This window comes from Podarcis raffonei, chromosome 15 (genome assembly GCF_027172205.1).
Source record: "Podarcis raffonei isolate rPodRaf1 chromosome 15, rPodRaf1.pri, whole genome shotgun sequence".
In the NCBI taxonomy this organism is placed as follows: domain Eukaryota; kingdom Metazoa; phylum Chordata; class Lepidosauria; order Squamata; family Lacertidae; genus Podarcis; species Podarcis raffonei.
In genome coordinates, this window is record NC_070616.1 from 37,857,319 (window position 1) to 37,872,297 (window position 14,979).

Here is a 14,979-nt window from a genome sequence, read left to right on the forward strand (position 1 = left end):
TTCTCTCTTGCATGTAAGAGTGAGGATGGAAAGCGTTTGCTAAAACGGTGCCTGCCATCTGTAGCCTTCATGAGATGCTTAGCCTGTGCACACACCATCCGTTTAAAGCACATTACTCCCCCCCCCAAAGAATCCTGGGGACTATGGTTACCGCTGCAAAACTACAGTTGCCAACACCTTTAACAAACTATAGTTTCTAGGATTCTTCGGTGGAAGTCATTGCTTTCAATGTTTGGTGTGTGCACAACCTTTTGTTAAAAATAACATACAATCTTTGGGGCGGGGGAATGCTGCCCATTTAATTGGGGGTGCCTTTTGGTCTTGGATTTATTCTTTTAAACCCCATGTTTGTGTCCATAGCCTACTATAAAGACTTCTCATTCAATGGATGGAAATAAATTGCTGGTACTCTGCAGCAGTTGTGTCAATTCCTAGCTCTGATCCTCGATGTCAGATCCATTCCTTGCTTTGATAATGAGGCCGCCAGTGGGCGTGGATTCTCCCAAATGCTCTTCATTGAACTAACATGAAATACGATGAACTCCCAGCCTCTTTGAGCAGCTGTAAGATGCAATTCAGTCTGAAGTGTTCTCTCTCACTTAATGACAGATTGCGGTGGTGCATGTGGGTGTTTGTGCGGGTGTGCTTTGTGAATTCCCAACTGAATGCCCTCGCTGCCCACAATCAAAATAATCCCAAGCGAATGTCAGCAAAATGAATGAGGCTGATGAATTAGAGTGAATGAGTGTCTTGTAATGGGGGCTCTTCATCCACTCTGAAAGACAATTAAGCACCCGCTCACTCAATGGGTGCCTGTTTAAATTCATTTCCCACAATGCAAATGGAGGGCAGAGGAGAAGGGAGGATCTGCAATTGCCTCTATTGGGATGAGGGTCACTGGCATCTGTGGGATTGCCTGGGGTGCCCAAACTTTTTTCGGGCTGGATTTGATGAAGTGAACATGCGTAAGGGCCGACCAAAATTGTTGCCTTTTTTTTAGGATTGAAGTTGTTGAGCTTTTTTTACGATTTTACCCCAAAGTTATGGAGCTTTTTTTTTAAGATTGAAGCTCTTGAGTTTTTTTAGGATTTCCCCCCAGGAGATAGACTGCCACAGGGGCCGGATTAAACTGACCAGCGTGTTGATTAGGCCCCCGAAGCAGACTTTGGACATGCCTGGACTCTAGGCTCACCAAGACCATATAACACCGGTCTTGAGAGATCTACACTGGCTCCCAGTACATTTCCAAGCACAATTCAAAGTGTTGGTGCTGACCTTTAAAGCCCTAAACGGCCTCGGTCCAGTATATCTGAAGGAGCGTCTCCACCTCCATCGTTCTGCCCGGACACTGAGGTCCAGCTCCGAGGGCCTTCTGGCGGTTCCCTCATTGCGAGAAGCCAAGTTACAGGGAACCAGGCAGAGGGCCTTCTCAGTAGTGGCACCCGCCCTGTGGAACGCCCTCCCACCAGATGTCAAAGAGAAAAAATAACTACCAAACTTTTAGAAGACATCTGAAGGCAGCCCTGTTTAGGGAAGCTTTTAATGTTTAATAGGTTATTGTATTTTAGTGTTTTGTTGGAAGCCACGCAGAGTGGCTGGGGAAACCCAGCCAGATGGGCAGGGTATAAATAATAAATTATTATTATTATTATTATTATTATTATTATTATTATTATTATTATATTTCTTCTCCTGGAACAGGCATCTCATGGGTTGTAAACAAATGCAGTCCTAGAACTCAGGGCCGTTCAGTGAAGCTGAATGTTGGAAGATCCTGGGCAGAAAAAACAAAGCACTTCTTCACACAGGACATGGCTAAACTATGGGATTTGCCCCCACAAGAATTCTTTCTTTAGTTATTTCTGAACGTTAAGAGGATTTACAAGCATATCACAAAACAGCTACAAATCTGTTTTAAAAGCAATGCAGAACAAGACAAAGCACGCAGCTGAAGATAGGTGTTCACTTTGTATCATTTTTAAACCTAAGACATAGATATTATCATCCTGCTGGGAAAGATTGCCAAAACAAAGACATATTCAGTTCCTTCCATGAAGTACGACTAGTGGTTGCCTGCTTTATCTCAGAGGAACAGGGGCAGCCATACCGAATAGTACTGTGAAGCAGGCTTCTGATGTTTTGGGGACTTGAAGGAGAAACTCCAAGTTGTGTGGTGATACAAAGCAGTTTCCTCTAAAAATGCATTTTGTACATCCATTTCGCTATTTATATGCATTGTTATGCCTGCTTTACCCTAGTATGTCTACTTTAGAGTGTATCGCTTGGCTGTAGAACTGCGCTGCAAAATTCAGAGAAATGTGAATGTTTCAGTCTGCATATTATTTCAGAGAGTGTGAGTTAGGCACATGCAAACCGAATTGAGTTTCTCCCTTCTCCCTAGAGGCAGCGTTCCGATATTTGTGCTTGAGCACAGAAATGAGCAGTGTGGCTTTCGGTGACCTTCTAACAAGCCCTGCATATGGCCTATTATCCTCCCCCTCCCCCTTTGCATTGATTAATTTCATTAACAGGCTCTTGAATATCCAGTTAAGGGTCATCCAGCTGGAAGCGAGTGCAACTCCTGCCTCTCAGCATAGAGAATATGTTCCAGGCCCTGCCCCTTTTATTACAACCAGCTCTCTGCTCCCTAATATATATGCAAGGCCAGGTGCTCTTGGCTGCTAGGGACTCCATATGCTCACACCAGCACACTCTGTACCCACCAGGCTGGGCAGATAAAATCTCAGCGGTCTTCAAATCCCATTCTGGCACTTGCACACCGACACGTGTCCACACACCCCAATTTGCATCATAAAGGGTTAGCACTTCGCGTGCTTCTTTCTCCTTCCCCGGGCCACTGTATCATAATGGGCTGTCAATACAGCAGGCCTGACGGCTGGGCAATCTCTTTGGCAGCTGGGACAAAGGCTTCTGTCATGCCCCAGCTGACAGGGAATAAGAAGAAGATAAGCCCGATCCCATTTTTATTTAATTGTCTTTAACCCTCCAAATCAGGCTAGGCTGGGGCCAGACAATGAGACAACTTAGTTCTGCTATCTTAGAAAAGGCAAAAGGCGGAGAACGATCTCCACCCAGGGCTGGGAAATATTTGATGGAAATAGCACGGTCTGTGCTTGGTTTGTTTTCTTTTATTTTATTTAAGAGCATTTGTGGACTGCTAAGTATTTTAAAAATCTCTTTAAGAGGTATAGTAAAGGTAAAGGGACCCCTGACCATTAGGTCCAGTCGTTGCCGACTCTGGGGTTGCGGTGCTCATCTCGCTTTATTGGCCGAGGGAGCCAGCGTACAGCTTCCGGGTCATGTGGCCAACAGGACTAAGTTGCTTCTGGCGAACCAGAGCAGTGCACGGAAACGCCGTTTACCTTCCCGACGGAGCGGCACCTATTTATCTACTTACACTTTGACATGCTTTCGAACTGGGAAACAGGAGCTCACCCTGTCGCAGGGATTCGAACCGCCAACCTTCTGATCGGCAAGTCCTAGGCTCTGTGGTTTAACCCATAGCGCCACCCATGTCCCTTCAAACACATTTAAAAAATTGTTAAAAGGCATAAGAGCCCTGCTGGAACATGCCAAAGGACCTTTCAGTCCAGGATCCTGTTCACACAGCCAACCAGATGCCTCTAGGAAGCCCGCAAACTGAATCTGAGTGCAAAAGCGTTCTCCCCAGTGTTAGAAATTAGCCAGGTACTGGGTGCATTTTGCAACTGGTGCAGGTCCTGTTGCGATCATGTGGAGATCTCTGGATGCCAGGCTGGTGACCAGCATCTCCACCTGACTGACACCTCCAGCATTCTTAAGCAGTAAGCAGAAGAGCTTATTCACTGCATTTATTTTCCTCCAAGGAGTACGTGGATCAACCCCCCCCCCCAGTTAATCCCAACAATGACCCTGTGAGGTAGCTTAGGAGGCTGCGACTGACTCCAAAGTCACCCAGTGAGCTTCAGGACTGATTGGGGATTTGAACCCTGATCTCCCAGCTCCTATTGTGGCGCTCTAACCACTACAGCATACTGGCTTCCTAGAGTACTTCCTCATGGGACAGCTCTATAAATTAAGTAAGTACTGTAAATACAGGGACGCAGGTGGCGCTTTGGTCTAAACCACAGAGTCTCGGGCTTGCCGATTAGAAGGTCGGCAGTTCGAATCTCCATGACGGGGTGAGCTCCCGTTGCTCGGTCCCTGCTCCTGCCAACCTAGCAGTTCGACAGCATGTCAAAGTGGATGTAGATAAATAGGTACCGCTTTGGCGGGAAGGTAAACGGCGTTTCCATGCGCTGCTCTGGTTTGCCAGAAGTGGTTTAGTCATGCTGGCCGCATGACTCGGAAGCTGTACGCCGGCTCCCTTGGCCAATAAAGCGAGATGAGCACCGCAACCCCAGAGTCATTCACGACTGGACCTAATGGTTAGGGGTCCCTTTACCTTTACCTTTACTGTAAATACATATGGGGAATAAATATGGGGAAAGCAAAATGCTACTCAAAGAAGGACATTTTCCTTAAAGCTTGAATTTGTTTTATTCTGGGTTGTTTTATTTGATTTAATGTGTTGCAAACCATTTTGAGATTTTTTTCCCCATTGAAATATAAAGTGGTCTAGAAATGAATAATAAAAACAACAATGAATGTTACTGCAAAAAAAGGCACCTGGACATTCAGTTTTGACGACCATAACCTGGATTTAAGGTGCCGTTTGGCGATTAGCATAGATACCTGAGTTTCTAATGCAGGTACTCCCTGCCTGTGAGGAGCCAACAGGTATTCAGAGGCAAACATAGCCATTGCATCTAGTAGCCATTGACAGCCACCACAGGGGGTGCATGTTTTCATGCTTGCATGCCTTGGGCGCAGTGATCCTTGGTGTGAGCATGTCATCTGTCAAATGCTGAATCCGAAGTAAAGTCTACTAGAGCCAATGTCTTGATTAAGAATGACACAAGGGAGACAGGCATCCTTGGGTACCTGCTGAGGCCACCTCCACGGCTGCCCTTGCTGTTACTACTTTTTCACCTGCCCTCTACAAGGGCCCGGAGTGCCTTCCATCAGCTTTGGTTGGTGGCCCAGCTACGCCCCTGTCTGGACAAGGATAGCCTAACTTTTGTTGTCTATGCTCTGGTAACCTCAAGGTTAGATTACTGAAATGCGTTATATGTAGGGCTGCCTCTGAAGACGATTCAGAAACTTCAGCTGATGCAGAATTCAGCAACCTGGTTGCTCACCGGAACATGACAGTTTGAGCATATTACACCAATCCTGATCCAACTGCATTGGCTACCAATTAGTTTCCAGGCCCAATTCAAAGTGCTGGTTTTGACCTATAAAGCTTTAAACGGCTCAGGGACCGCCTCTTTCCATATGAACTTCCCTGGACCCTGAGATCATCTTCTGAGGCCCTCCTTCGTGTGCCTCCTCCTTGAGCGGTCCGGAGGGTGGCAAAACGAGAACTGGCCTTCTCTGCAGTGGCTCCCCGTCTGTGGAATGCTGTACCCAGGGAAGTTCACTTGGCACCTTCATTATACATCTTTAGGCACCAGGCAAAAATGTTTCTTTTTAACCAGATCTGATTTACATCCTATGCCCTTTTAAAATGTGGGTGTTTTGGGGGGGTATTGGGTTGTTGTTTTTATTTTGATTATGTATTTTGTGGTTTTATATTTTGATTTTCTTCTGTGAACCACCCTGAGACCTCTGGGTATAGGCAGTATATAAATTCAAATAATGATGATGATGTAAGCAGCGAACTTCAATGTCTAAAATCCCTGGTAGAGGAGAAGGATTGTGAGATCACCTTAAGGGTAGCCAAATTCTGTGCGATTGCCATAAAACTTAGGGAACAAGCTGTGCTATCATAATGATTAAGGCCTTAAATGATAATTTTAGGTTATATGTTAGTGACTCAGTTTTAATTTATATATATTTTAACTGTTGCTATATCTGTATTGTCCCTGTTATACCTAATTGCAAATTCAAATGTATCCCTATCGTGTTTTATGACTTCCTTGATATTGTATGTGGGCTGGAACTAGTTTGTGACCGAAATAATAATAAATTAAAAAATCCATAATGTAAGCAGTGCGGAGATGGACACCCCATCTTCTACTTTCTTTGTGCTTTGCCTGCTTGGGTGGCTTGGACCCAGAGGGAAGAATATGAGTGGTGCCTTGGAGAGCCATAGTGTCCCAGGATTTCAGGTAGAGAGCCTCTCCCCTTTCCCTAAAGAGGAAGCCCACCTAGGGACTTCTCAGAACCTGAAGCCATTCTAGTGAACGACTGTAGCTTTAAGGGAAAGGGCTGCAGATCAGCGGTAGAGCATCTTCTTTTGCATGCAGGAGGTCCCAAGATAAGTCCTTGGCATGGGAAGGTAGCGCTGCCTGAAATCTTTACGGTTTGTGTTGACCGGGGCCAACCTGCTGATTGCAGGACGAAAGTGCTGGGAAGGGCCACAGTTCAGTGGCAGAGCATCTGTCCCGCAAAGAGGAGGTCCTAGGTTCAGTCCCTGCAGGTATCTCCAGCTGGGGTTGGGAAAGGCTCCTGCCTGCAGTCCTGGAGAGCCACTGCCAGGCAGTGTAGTCTGACATAATGCAGCTTCCTTGCAGTGGTGGTTGGGCTTGATGGGAGTTTGGTACATTAGCTGCCCCTAGTGTAGAAGAAGGAACGCGGGTGGCGCTGTGGGTAAAAGCCTCAGCGCCTAGGGCTTGCCGATCGAAAGGTCGGCGGTTCGAATCCCCGCGGTGGGGTGCGCTCCCGCTGCTCGGTCCCAGCGCCTGCCAACCTAGCAGTTCGAAAGCACCCCCGGGTGCAAGTAGATAAATAGGGACCGCTTACCAGCGGGAAGGTAAATGGTGTTCCGTGCGCTGCGCTGGCTCACCAGATGCAGCTTGTCACGCTGGCCACGTGACCCAGAAGTGTCTGCGGACAGCGCTGGCCCCCGGCCTCTTGAGTGAGATGGGCGCACAACCCCAGAGTCTGTCAAGACTGGCCCGTACGGGCAGGGGTACCTTTACCTTTACCTTTAGTGTAGAAGAAGAAAACTGAATTGGATGGACCAGCTGTCTTGAGGCAGCCTCCCCTATTCCCCTGTGAACATGTTAAGAGACAGCTGTGAGGAGCAGAGAAGTGGGAAGGTGGCGAACAAAAACCAGGTCGAAAAGTGAGCAAGCAGGAGAGGTCTCTGTTCTGCAGTTTCCTCTTCCCGATGATATTTTTCTGCCATCAGTCACAGCCGCCCTTTCCAGCTTCCTCTGCAAACTTTATCCTCCCCACACAGACTTCTGCAGCTGCAACAGGCCTACAGGACTTGTAAATATATATATATATTTGGGTGGGATGCTGGCAGCAGGTTGGGGGACAGTGGTGGAAGGAAAGGGGGCGGATTTTCTTTTGTACTGCCATTTTGTCTACATTCCAAAGTTGTGTGTGGGGAGAGAGAAAGCAGAAACAAGGCTCAGTCCCTGCCAGGGTGATGAAGACAGCCTCCCTAACGCCCACAGTATGGAGAGCAGAAAAGCTTTTAGTGGTTTTTAGTGAGCAGCAGCGATTGGAGCAGCTTCCGTTCCATCTCCCTGCTGCAATGAATCAACCTCCAAAACATGCCCCCCCCTTTCCACCCCCTCCCCTTCTGCAACGCACCTGGATGGAGGTCATTTTGATTCTGTGCTGATTTTGACCCACCTGCAACTCTGTTCCACCCTCCTTAACCTTTAGGTGTGCACCAGGAAAGCATTTCCTTCTTTCCCTCACCAGTTGAGAGGCACACCGGATCGATTGAGGGGCTTTAAAGCCCCAGGGAGAGGGGAAATATATAGGGTACCAGCGCTGAGCTGTAATGACGGCAGTGACACACTGTGCCTTTGAGAATGGTATACAAGACATGAGTTGTAATTAAGAACAGCAGCACCATCCATGTTGGAGCAGATCAAAAAGTGCTGAATGTTGTAGGGGAAGCGCAGACCAAGGGGCTTATTTGGGAATAAAGTTGAAACTACCGTGGCTAAGCTTCACTCTAGAGCTTTGTTTATGAAGCTTTGATTCAGGGGGAGGGGAGGGGAGGGGAGGGGAAGGGAGTGGATCTCTACCAGCACCAGGCTGTTCATTGAAGTTGGTTGCCCAGAATGAGTGATGGGCAAATCTGTCAGTTTTGGTTCCTCTTAGTTTCTCATTTTTCAAGTCTTATGTTTTCAGTCCTAATATCCACTTTTTAATGCACCTTTGCCTAAGATGCACAAATTTTCAAAGCAATTTCCTCTAAAATTTCCTCTAAAACCACATTTTTGTATGTTATTTTCACTAATATATGCATTTTTGTACACATTGCCTGGTTGGAGAACTTTATTACAAAAATCAGAGAAAAATCAGTTTCTAAGGATGGCTGTGCTTTGGTTTGCATAACGCTTTTAAAAAAGACAATGTTATGCCCTGCAGGTGCTGACTATCACCCCTGACTATCAAATATGTTGGCTAGAGGGCAAAAAAATTGGTTACTCCTTATATATCTTGACTTTACACAGCTTGTTTAAATTCTGGCTGGCCTTTTCAGGACCATGGAGAGCTCCCAGTAAGTTGGCTGTTGCTCCCTGCACATTCTAAATCACAAAGGGATGTTGCTTCAGCCAAGATCTCAAGTTATCAAAAGCAATGCCTGTTCTGCGATTGGCAGCACCATACTGACAGAGCTGACGGTGGTCTTTGCCCAGTTCCAGAACCACTGGCTTCTGTGTGGCAGGGAAGACACCACTGGGTATTCATACTCAGAGTCTGAGGAAGGCAAAGGGACCATGTTCCTGAGGTTGGGAGGAGACACTAAAGATTCCCTACTTTGTGGGGCACCCTGTATCTCTTCCTCATTGGGGTCTTTCCAACAGGAAGTGGGGTTCTGGGGTTTGCCACTCTCATTTATCAGTTGGGATGCCAAGTCTGAGATATGGTGACTTACCCAACATAAGCGGACTTATGTTAGGCACCTTGACCCATTCTCACCAATCCTCATTTCTTTCTCACCTTTTCTCAGGTTTATTGCTCCTTGGCACAGCAAGGCTTCTGCTATGACCACAACACCAGCCTTCTCTCCCAACAGTGAGGACATTCTCTTAGAAGACCCACCCAGGGTGCCCTCCCTTCTGTGCATGCCCTTCACCCAGGACCATCATGGGAAGTGTCAGTAGCCTCATCTCAGGCCACAGCTTCCATAGCAAGCACTGCCGGGCATCCCAGTACAAACTGCGGAAGTCTTCCCACCTGAAGAAGCTGAACAGATACTCAGACGGACTGTTGAAATTTGGCTTCTCTCAGGAAACTGTTCACAATAAGTCCAGCTCCAAGGGCAACAAGAATGAGGACTTTTTTTACATCAAGGTCAACCAGAAGGCTCACCGGACGGACTACACCCCGCTGTCTGGGGGGGAGCTGGGAGGCCAGGCTGGGAGGAGCAGCGTGGACTATGGCACCCCGACGCCACCCAAACTGAAGCCAGTCTCCAACCAGATAGAACTAGTGAGTTGCATGAAACCTGGCCAGTGTATACCAAAAGATCTCACTTGTGCTAACTGAAGAAGAACGCTGGAGGATCAGGCCAAAGGCCTGTTCCGCCCAGCATCGTGTTTTCCACAGTAGCCAACTAGATGTCTTGGGGAAGCCCACAAGTAGGACTCCTCGCTGTCTCCCACAGTTCTCCCCCAAGACTGGTCATTTAGAGGGGCCCTGCCTCTGAACCAAGGCTCTGACACAGGGAAAGAAAAGATGTCTGTTACCCTGATGTCTTTCTTAGGGGCTTCTGGTTGGCTACTGTGGCAAAAGAGGAAGCTGGACTAAGTGAATTATTGGAGAGATCCGGCCAACCTTTTCTTACATCCTTGTGTAAAGATGTGGTCTGGTTGAGTGGTAGAACAATTTGTGCTTGCAAACATGCACAATCAACCTTCAGATAAGTAGGTCTCAATATGTTCAGATCCAGGACCCATCTTTAATTGCAAAATGCATTTTGGGGGGTGGGGAGTTACCCTATATTTATATGGTGGTGGTGCTGCTGCTGTTGGGACCCATGACCCAGTGCATTGGGGGCTGACCCACCCAGCTGATCAGTGAATTAAGTTAACTAATGGTTGACGACAACACATGGTTGGTTTTATTTATTGATTCATCCTTACCTTTATGTACAGTGGTACCTCGGGTTATAGACACTTCAGGTTACAGACGCTTCAGGTTACAGACTCTGTTAACCCAGAAATAATACCTCGGGTTAAGAACTTTGCTTCAGGATGAGAACAGAAATCATGCTCTGGCGGCGCAGCGGCAGTGGGAGGCCCCATTAGCTAAAGTGGTACCTCAAGTTAAGAACAGTTTCAAGTTTAAGAACGGACCTCCAGAACAAATTAAGTTCTTAACCTAAGGTTCCACTGTCTTTCTTCTATTGTGGAATGCAAGGTAGCATAAATGTTCTTTCTAGGCTGCCACCCATCCTGCCATTGACCAGACCCAGACCTGCTTAGTTTCAGGAAAGTGTTGACCTTGTGTGCCTTAAATCTGTTTTTAGAAACAACCACCACCAAATGGAAGATTTAATCAACTGACATGGTGTCCCGCCATTCCTGCTGGTTTCTGTGCCAGGGCTAATGCCTGCAGTCAGCAGCAAATGGCTATGTTCTGCCTCTTCTCTTAGAGACAGAATGCTAGGAATTGGTGGAAACAGCAAGTTAGTAGAGCCCTGTTGCCCTCAGGTCCTGCTTTGGGTTTTCCCAAAGGCAACTGGTTGGCCACTGTAAGAACAAGGTGTTGGACTAGGTGGGCCTTTGGTCAGATCCAGCAGGACTCAAAACTATGTTCTTTTGTTCTTCTCTCTTAAAGCATCACCCCCTCCGATCCCCATGCCTGCACTCTTTCCTTCCTCTGTACTGCCCTCTCTCCTTTGTATTGCGTCTTTGAGGCTTTCCGTATTGGCTCATTCCTTACCACACTGTTGTAAGAACTTAGGCCAGTGGCTTATCTGGTCCAGCATCCTGTTCTTACAGCGGCCGACCAGATGCCTGTAGGAAATGTGCAAGCAGGATCTGAGCCCTCTCTCCTCCTGTAGCTCCCAGCAGCTGATATTCAGAAGCATTACTGCCTCAAACTGCATCCTTTACCTTCCCCCCACCCCCCATTCTGCCTTTTGCTTAGGGACTACCTTTCTCACCCCTTCCCGTACACTCCACATCTCTTCTCTTACTCCTCTCCTGTTCCTCTTCCTTTTTATTGGCTGCTCCTTTGTAGCTCCCCCTCTCCCTGTCCCTCCACTGTCTTTCATCCTGCAACTGAGGAGTGGATCCGCTCGCAGATCCCTGGTGCCCACAACAACAACACCAGCAGCAGGCAGGGCAGCTCACAGCCATTTCTTGCCAGCCTTGCAACTCCCTTCCGGGGAGAAGACAGCCAGACTGAGCCCCTCCTCCAGCTAACCCTGTGTCTTTAAAAGGTAAAGGGGACCCCTGACCATTAGGTCCAGTCGTGGCCGACTCTGGGGTTGCGGCGCTCATCTTGCTTTATTGGCCGAGGGAGCCGGCGTACAGCTTCCGGGTCATGTGGCCAGCATGCCTAAGCCGCTCCTGGCGAACCAGAGCAGCACACAGAAACGCCGTTTACCTTCCCGCCAGAGCGGTACCTATTTATATACTTGCACTTTGACGTGCTTTCGAACTGCTAGGTTGGCAGGAGCAGGGACCAAGCAACGGGAGCTCACCCCGTCGCGGGGATTTGAACCGCCGACCTTCTGATCGGCAAGTCCTAGGCTCTGTGGTTTAACCCACAGCGCCACCCGCATCTGTCCTGTGCCTTTAGTGTTTCCCTTAAGATCTGTACAGTGGAAGGGAACTGCACGCTGTGGGGCTGTCATGCCTTTACCTCATGTTACGTCCGCTTCATGTTACGTTCTTTCACGTTATGTCCTGCGGCGACCCGGAAGTACTGGAAAGGGTTACTTCTGGGTTTCGCCGCTCGCACAGAAGCACAAAATGACGTCACACGCATGTTCACAAGTGGCGAATCTCAATCCGTGTGTGCGCATACGTGCCGCTGCGAGTCTTTTAATGTTGCAAACAGGCCTCCGGAATGGATCCAGAGGTACCACTGTATTTATTTACAAGAATTCAGATCATTAGAGTTCCTAAGTAGAGCTTTGCAGTTGTTTGAATGTAGCATGTAGCATTCAAACAGGGCTGAGAAACCTCAGGTCCAGGGGCCCTTCCACACCCTTGGAATTCTTCTCAGGTCATGCACCTCAATGGGCCTGGTTTAACACCCCCCCCCCAATGTTTTGGCCTATGTGGGACGTGCTCTTGAACTCTGATAATGCCTCTAGCTTGACTTGATGGAGAACAGAGAGCAGAGAGGTGGGTGCGAGTGCCTGTAGAGACTAGTCTAGTACACAAAGGCAAAATTTCACCCACTACTGGCATGTGGCCCTTGGATCATTGCCCAGAAAGGAATGTGGACCTTGATCTGAAAACTATTTTGCACTCCTGATTAAAAGCAATCAAGCAATCAGTAGTGTCATACTGTGCACATTTTATCGAATTCTCCACTACTAAATATTTCGGTTTAACTTCTTTGAGCTATTAGAAAAATAGTTCTTTTCCTCTTGATTCTCATATTTCATTGGAAATGTTTCAGTAAAACAAAGTAAAGTGGAAAAAATAAAAAGGAAACAAAAAAGAAGGAAAATATTTCAGATACAAAGAAGAGAGAGAAAACCAACACGGTATATTCTTTTGAAAAGTTTTCCTTGCTAAATATGCCAAATAAACATGCCAAATCAGATCTCCATTGAGCAAATAGTTTTAAGGTGGCTGTCCCACCCCCATCCCCCCCGCGACGCCTTTTCTCTGGCATAGGTGAAAAAGGACCAAGTGTTGGAAACTCCTGTACCCCCAGTAAAAAAAATTAATATGCTTTTTATTAGTTTTTTTACTTAACAAACACACTCAAGAAATTAACAAAAATGATAAAATAATAACAAAAAAATACATCCATAAATCCATACGTTCTTTCAAAAAAACTTATGCCACCATATTATTAATTCCCAATTCCTTATCTTCCCCAATAGGCTCTTTTCTTCCTCAAAGCAGGTCTGTCTTATCTGTTTAATAAACTGCTTCTTTAATCATTTTGCCCTTTCTTCTGTTATCTGAATACTATACTTATAATCCATATTGTGGTTTGTGAAAATTAATCAAAGCATGTCCAGGTTTTAATTTGAGGGCATTTTATAAATTTCTCACTCCTTTTTGAACTTTTGGTTTGGCTGTCTCTGTCACCTTTGCCAGTCCCAGTAATTATCCAGTTTCTTTTTCCCCGCAGGCCACTGACAAGAGTGCTACGAGGCCCACAGCCTTCAAGCCTGTTCTCCCTCGCTCCAGCACAGTCCTCCACTCTTCTCCAGAGCACGGCAACCATGTTCCCCAGAAGCTCCAATCGCAGGAGAAAGCCAAGGATCCGGACGCTAAGCCTGCTCTGTGCTCCGGAGGACTGTCAGACTCAGGACGAAACTCCATGTCTAGCCTCCCCACGCACAGTACAGCCAGCAGCTACCAGTTGGACCCCCTTGTCGCTCCCGTGGGACCCATCAGCCGATTTGGGGGCTCTGCCCTGAACATCACTCAGTGCGCCATCCTGCAGGACAGTAACATGATGAGCCTGAAGGCCTTGTCCTTCTCGGATGGGGGCACCAAGATCCTGAACCCTGGCAAAATGTCTGCTGCTCCCCACCCGGGCGAGAAGAACTCCTGCGTCCGCTCGCCCATCTCCACGGAGGAGTCGGCCATCCAGGAGTTGGAGCAAAAGCTTCTGGAGAGGGAGGGGGAGCTTCAGGAGCTGCAGTGCAGCTTTGAGGAGAAGGAGATCACCTCCTGCCAAAGCTACGAGGAAAAGCAGAGGCGCTGCAGGGACGAGATGGAAGGGCTGAAGCAGAAATGCAACAGCAGGCTCAAGCAGGCCTCGCAGAAGAGCCACAGAGCCCAGCACCTGCTGCAGCTGCAAGTGTTCCAGTTGCAGCAGGAGAAGCAGCAGCTCCGGGAGGAACTGGCCAACCTGATGAAGGAGCAGGACCTCCTGGAGGCCAAGCTGAGGTCCTATGAGAAGGAAAAGACCAACTTTGCCCCAGCGCTGGAGGAGACTCAGTGGGAGGTGAGGCTTAGCTCTATCCTAATAGGGAAAAGCTTGCGCCGTGATGGGGTGGGAATGTGTTGTACATGGGTACACAGAGGGAGTAAAGGATGTGTTGCCACCACAAGTCAGGCAAGCGTACTGTCAGATGTCAGTGGTGGTTGCTCATGAGTAACCAGGCAGGACTCCGACCTGTCTTTAACAGGTTTTATTTTGGTGCAAACACTATTTACAGTGCAGAACCATCAGTTCATGTCTGCCTCAATCGCTAGCAGAATCCGGGAGTGGCTCTTTCCGGGTCCTCCCTCAACATAAGAACTTAGTCACCCCCAGCCACTTCCTTCCTTCTTTGCGTTTTACTCCTCTGCGCAAGGTGGGCGATGGAAGAGGCGTGTTTCCCTCCTGGCTGGCTTGACCAGGAGTGGTGCTGAGGCTCTCCGCAGCATCCTCTAGCCCCTTCCCCTCCTTTACCCCGGAGGTGTGGCTTCCCCCACCCTCATACTGACGAGGTGCGGCACTGGGGCTCCCAGCAGCATCCTCTGGTCCCTTCCTCTCTTCCCCTCTGGAGGTGTGGCTTTCCCCATTGCAAGGAAGAGGAACTGCTTCGCAAGATTTTTGGAGAATCCCTGTATCCCAACGGCCCCTCTGCCTCCCTTCCCTGTTCCGATGGCAGTCCCCTGACATGTACGTACCAAAATGGTGCTTGCATAAGTTTCATCTAAATGGGCTGGCCTGAGCCAATGAAAGGACCTCTTCCTGTTACACAGCTACACCCTTTGGTATGTCACAGCCATAAAAAGAATTGTAGGAAACATTGTCAGTTCTTTC

At 47.9% G+C, this 14,979-nt stretch overlaps 1 protein-coding gene across 2 annotated transcripts in view; it reads left to right on the plus strand.

Annotated features, from left to right (window-relative positions):
• Positions 1-14,979, plus strand: part of LZTS1 (leucine zipper tumor suppressor 1) — a 40,033-nt gene that overhangs the window by 19,275 nt on the left and 5,779 nt on the right. For both annotated transcript variants that reach the window (XM_053367274.1, XM_053367275.1), the window contains exons 2-3: positions 9,029-9,510; positions 13,348-14,172. In XM_053367274.1, the coding sequence (XP_053223249.1) occupies positions 9,166-9,510; positions 13,348-14,172 (1,170 nt within the window). In that variant the 5' untranslated portion in view covers positions 9,029-9,165. The remainder of the gene's footprint in view (positions 1-9,028; positions 9,511-13,347; positions 14,173-14,979) is intronic.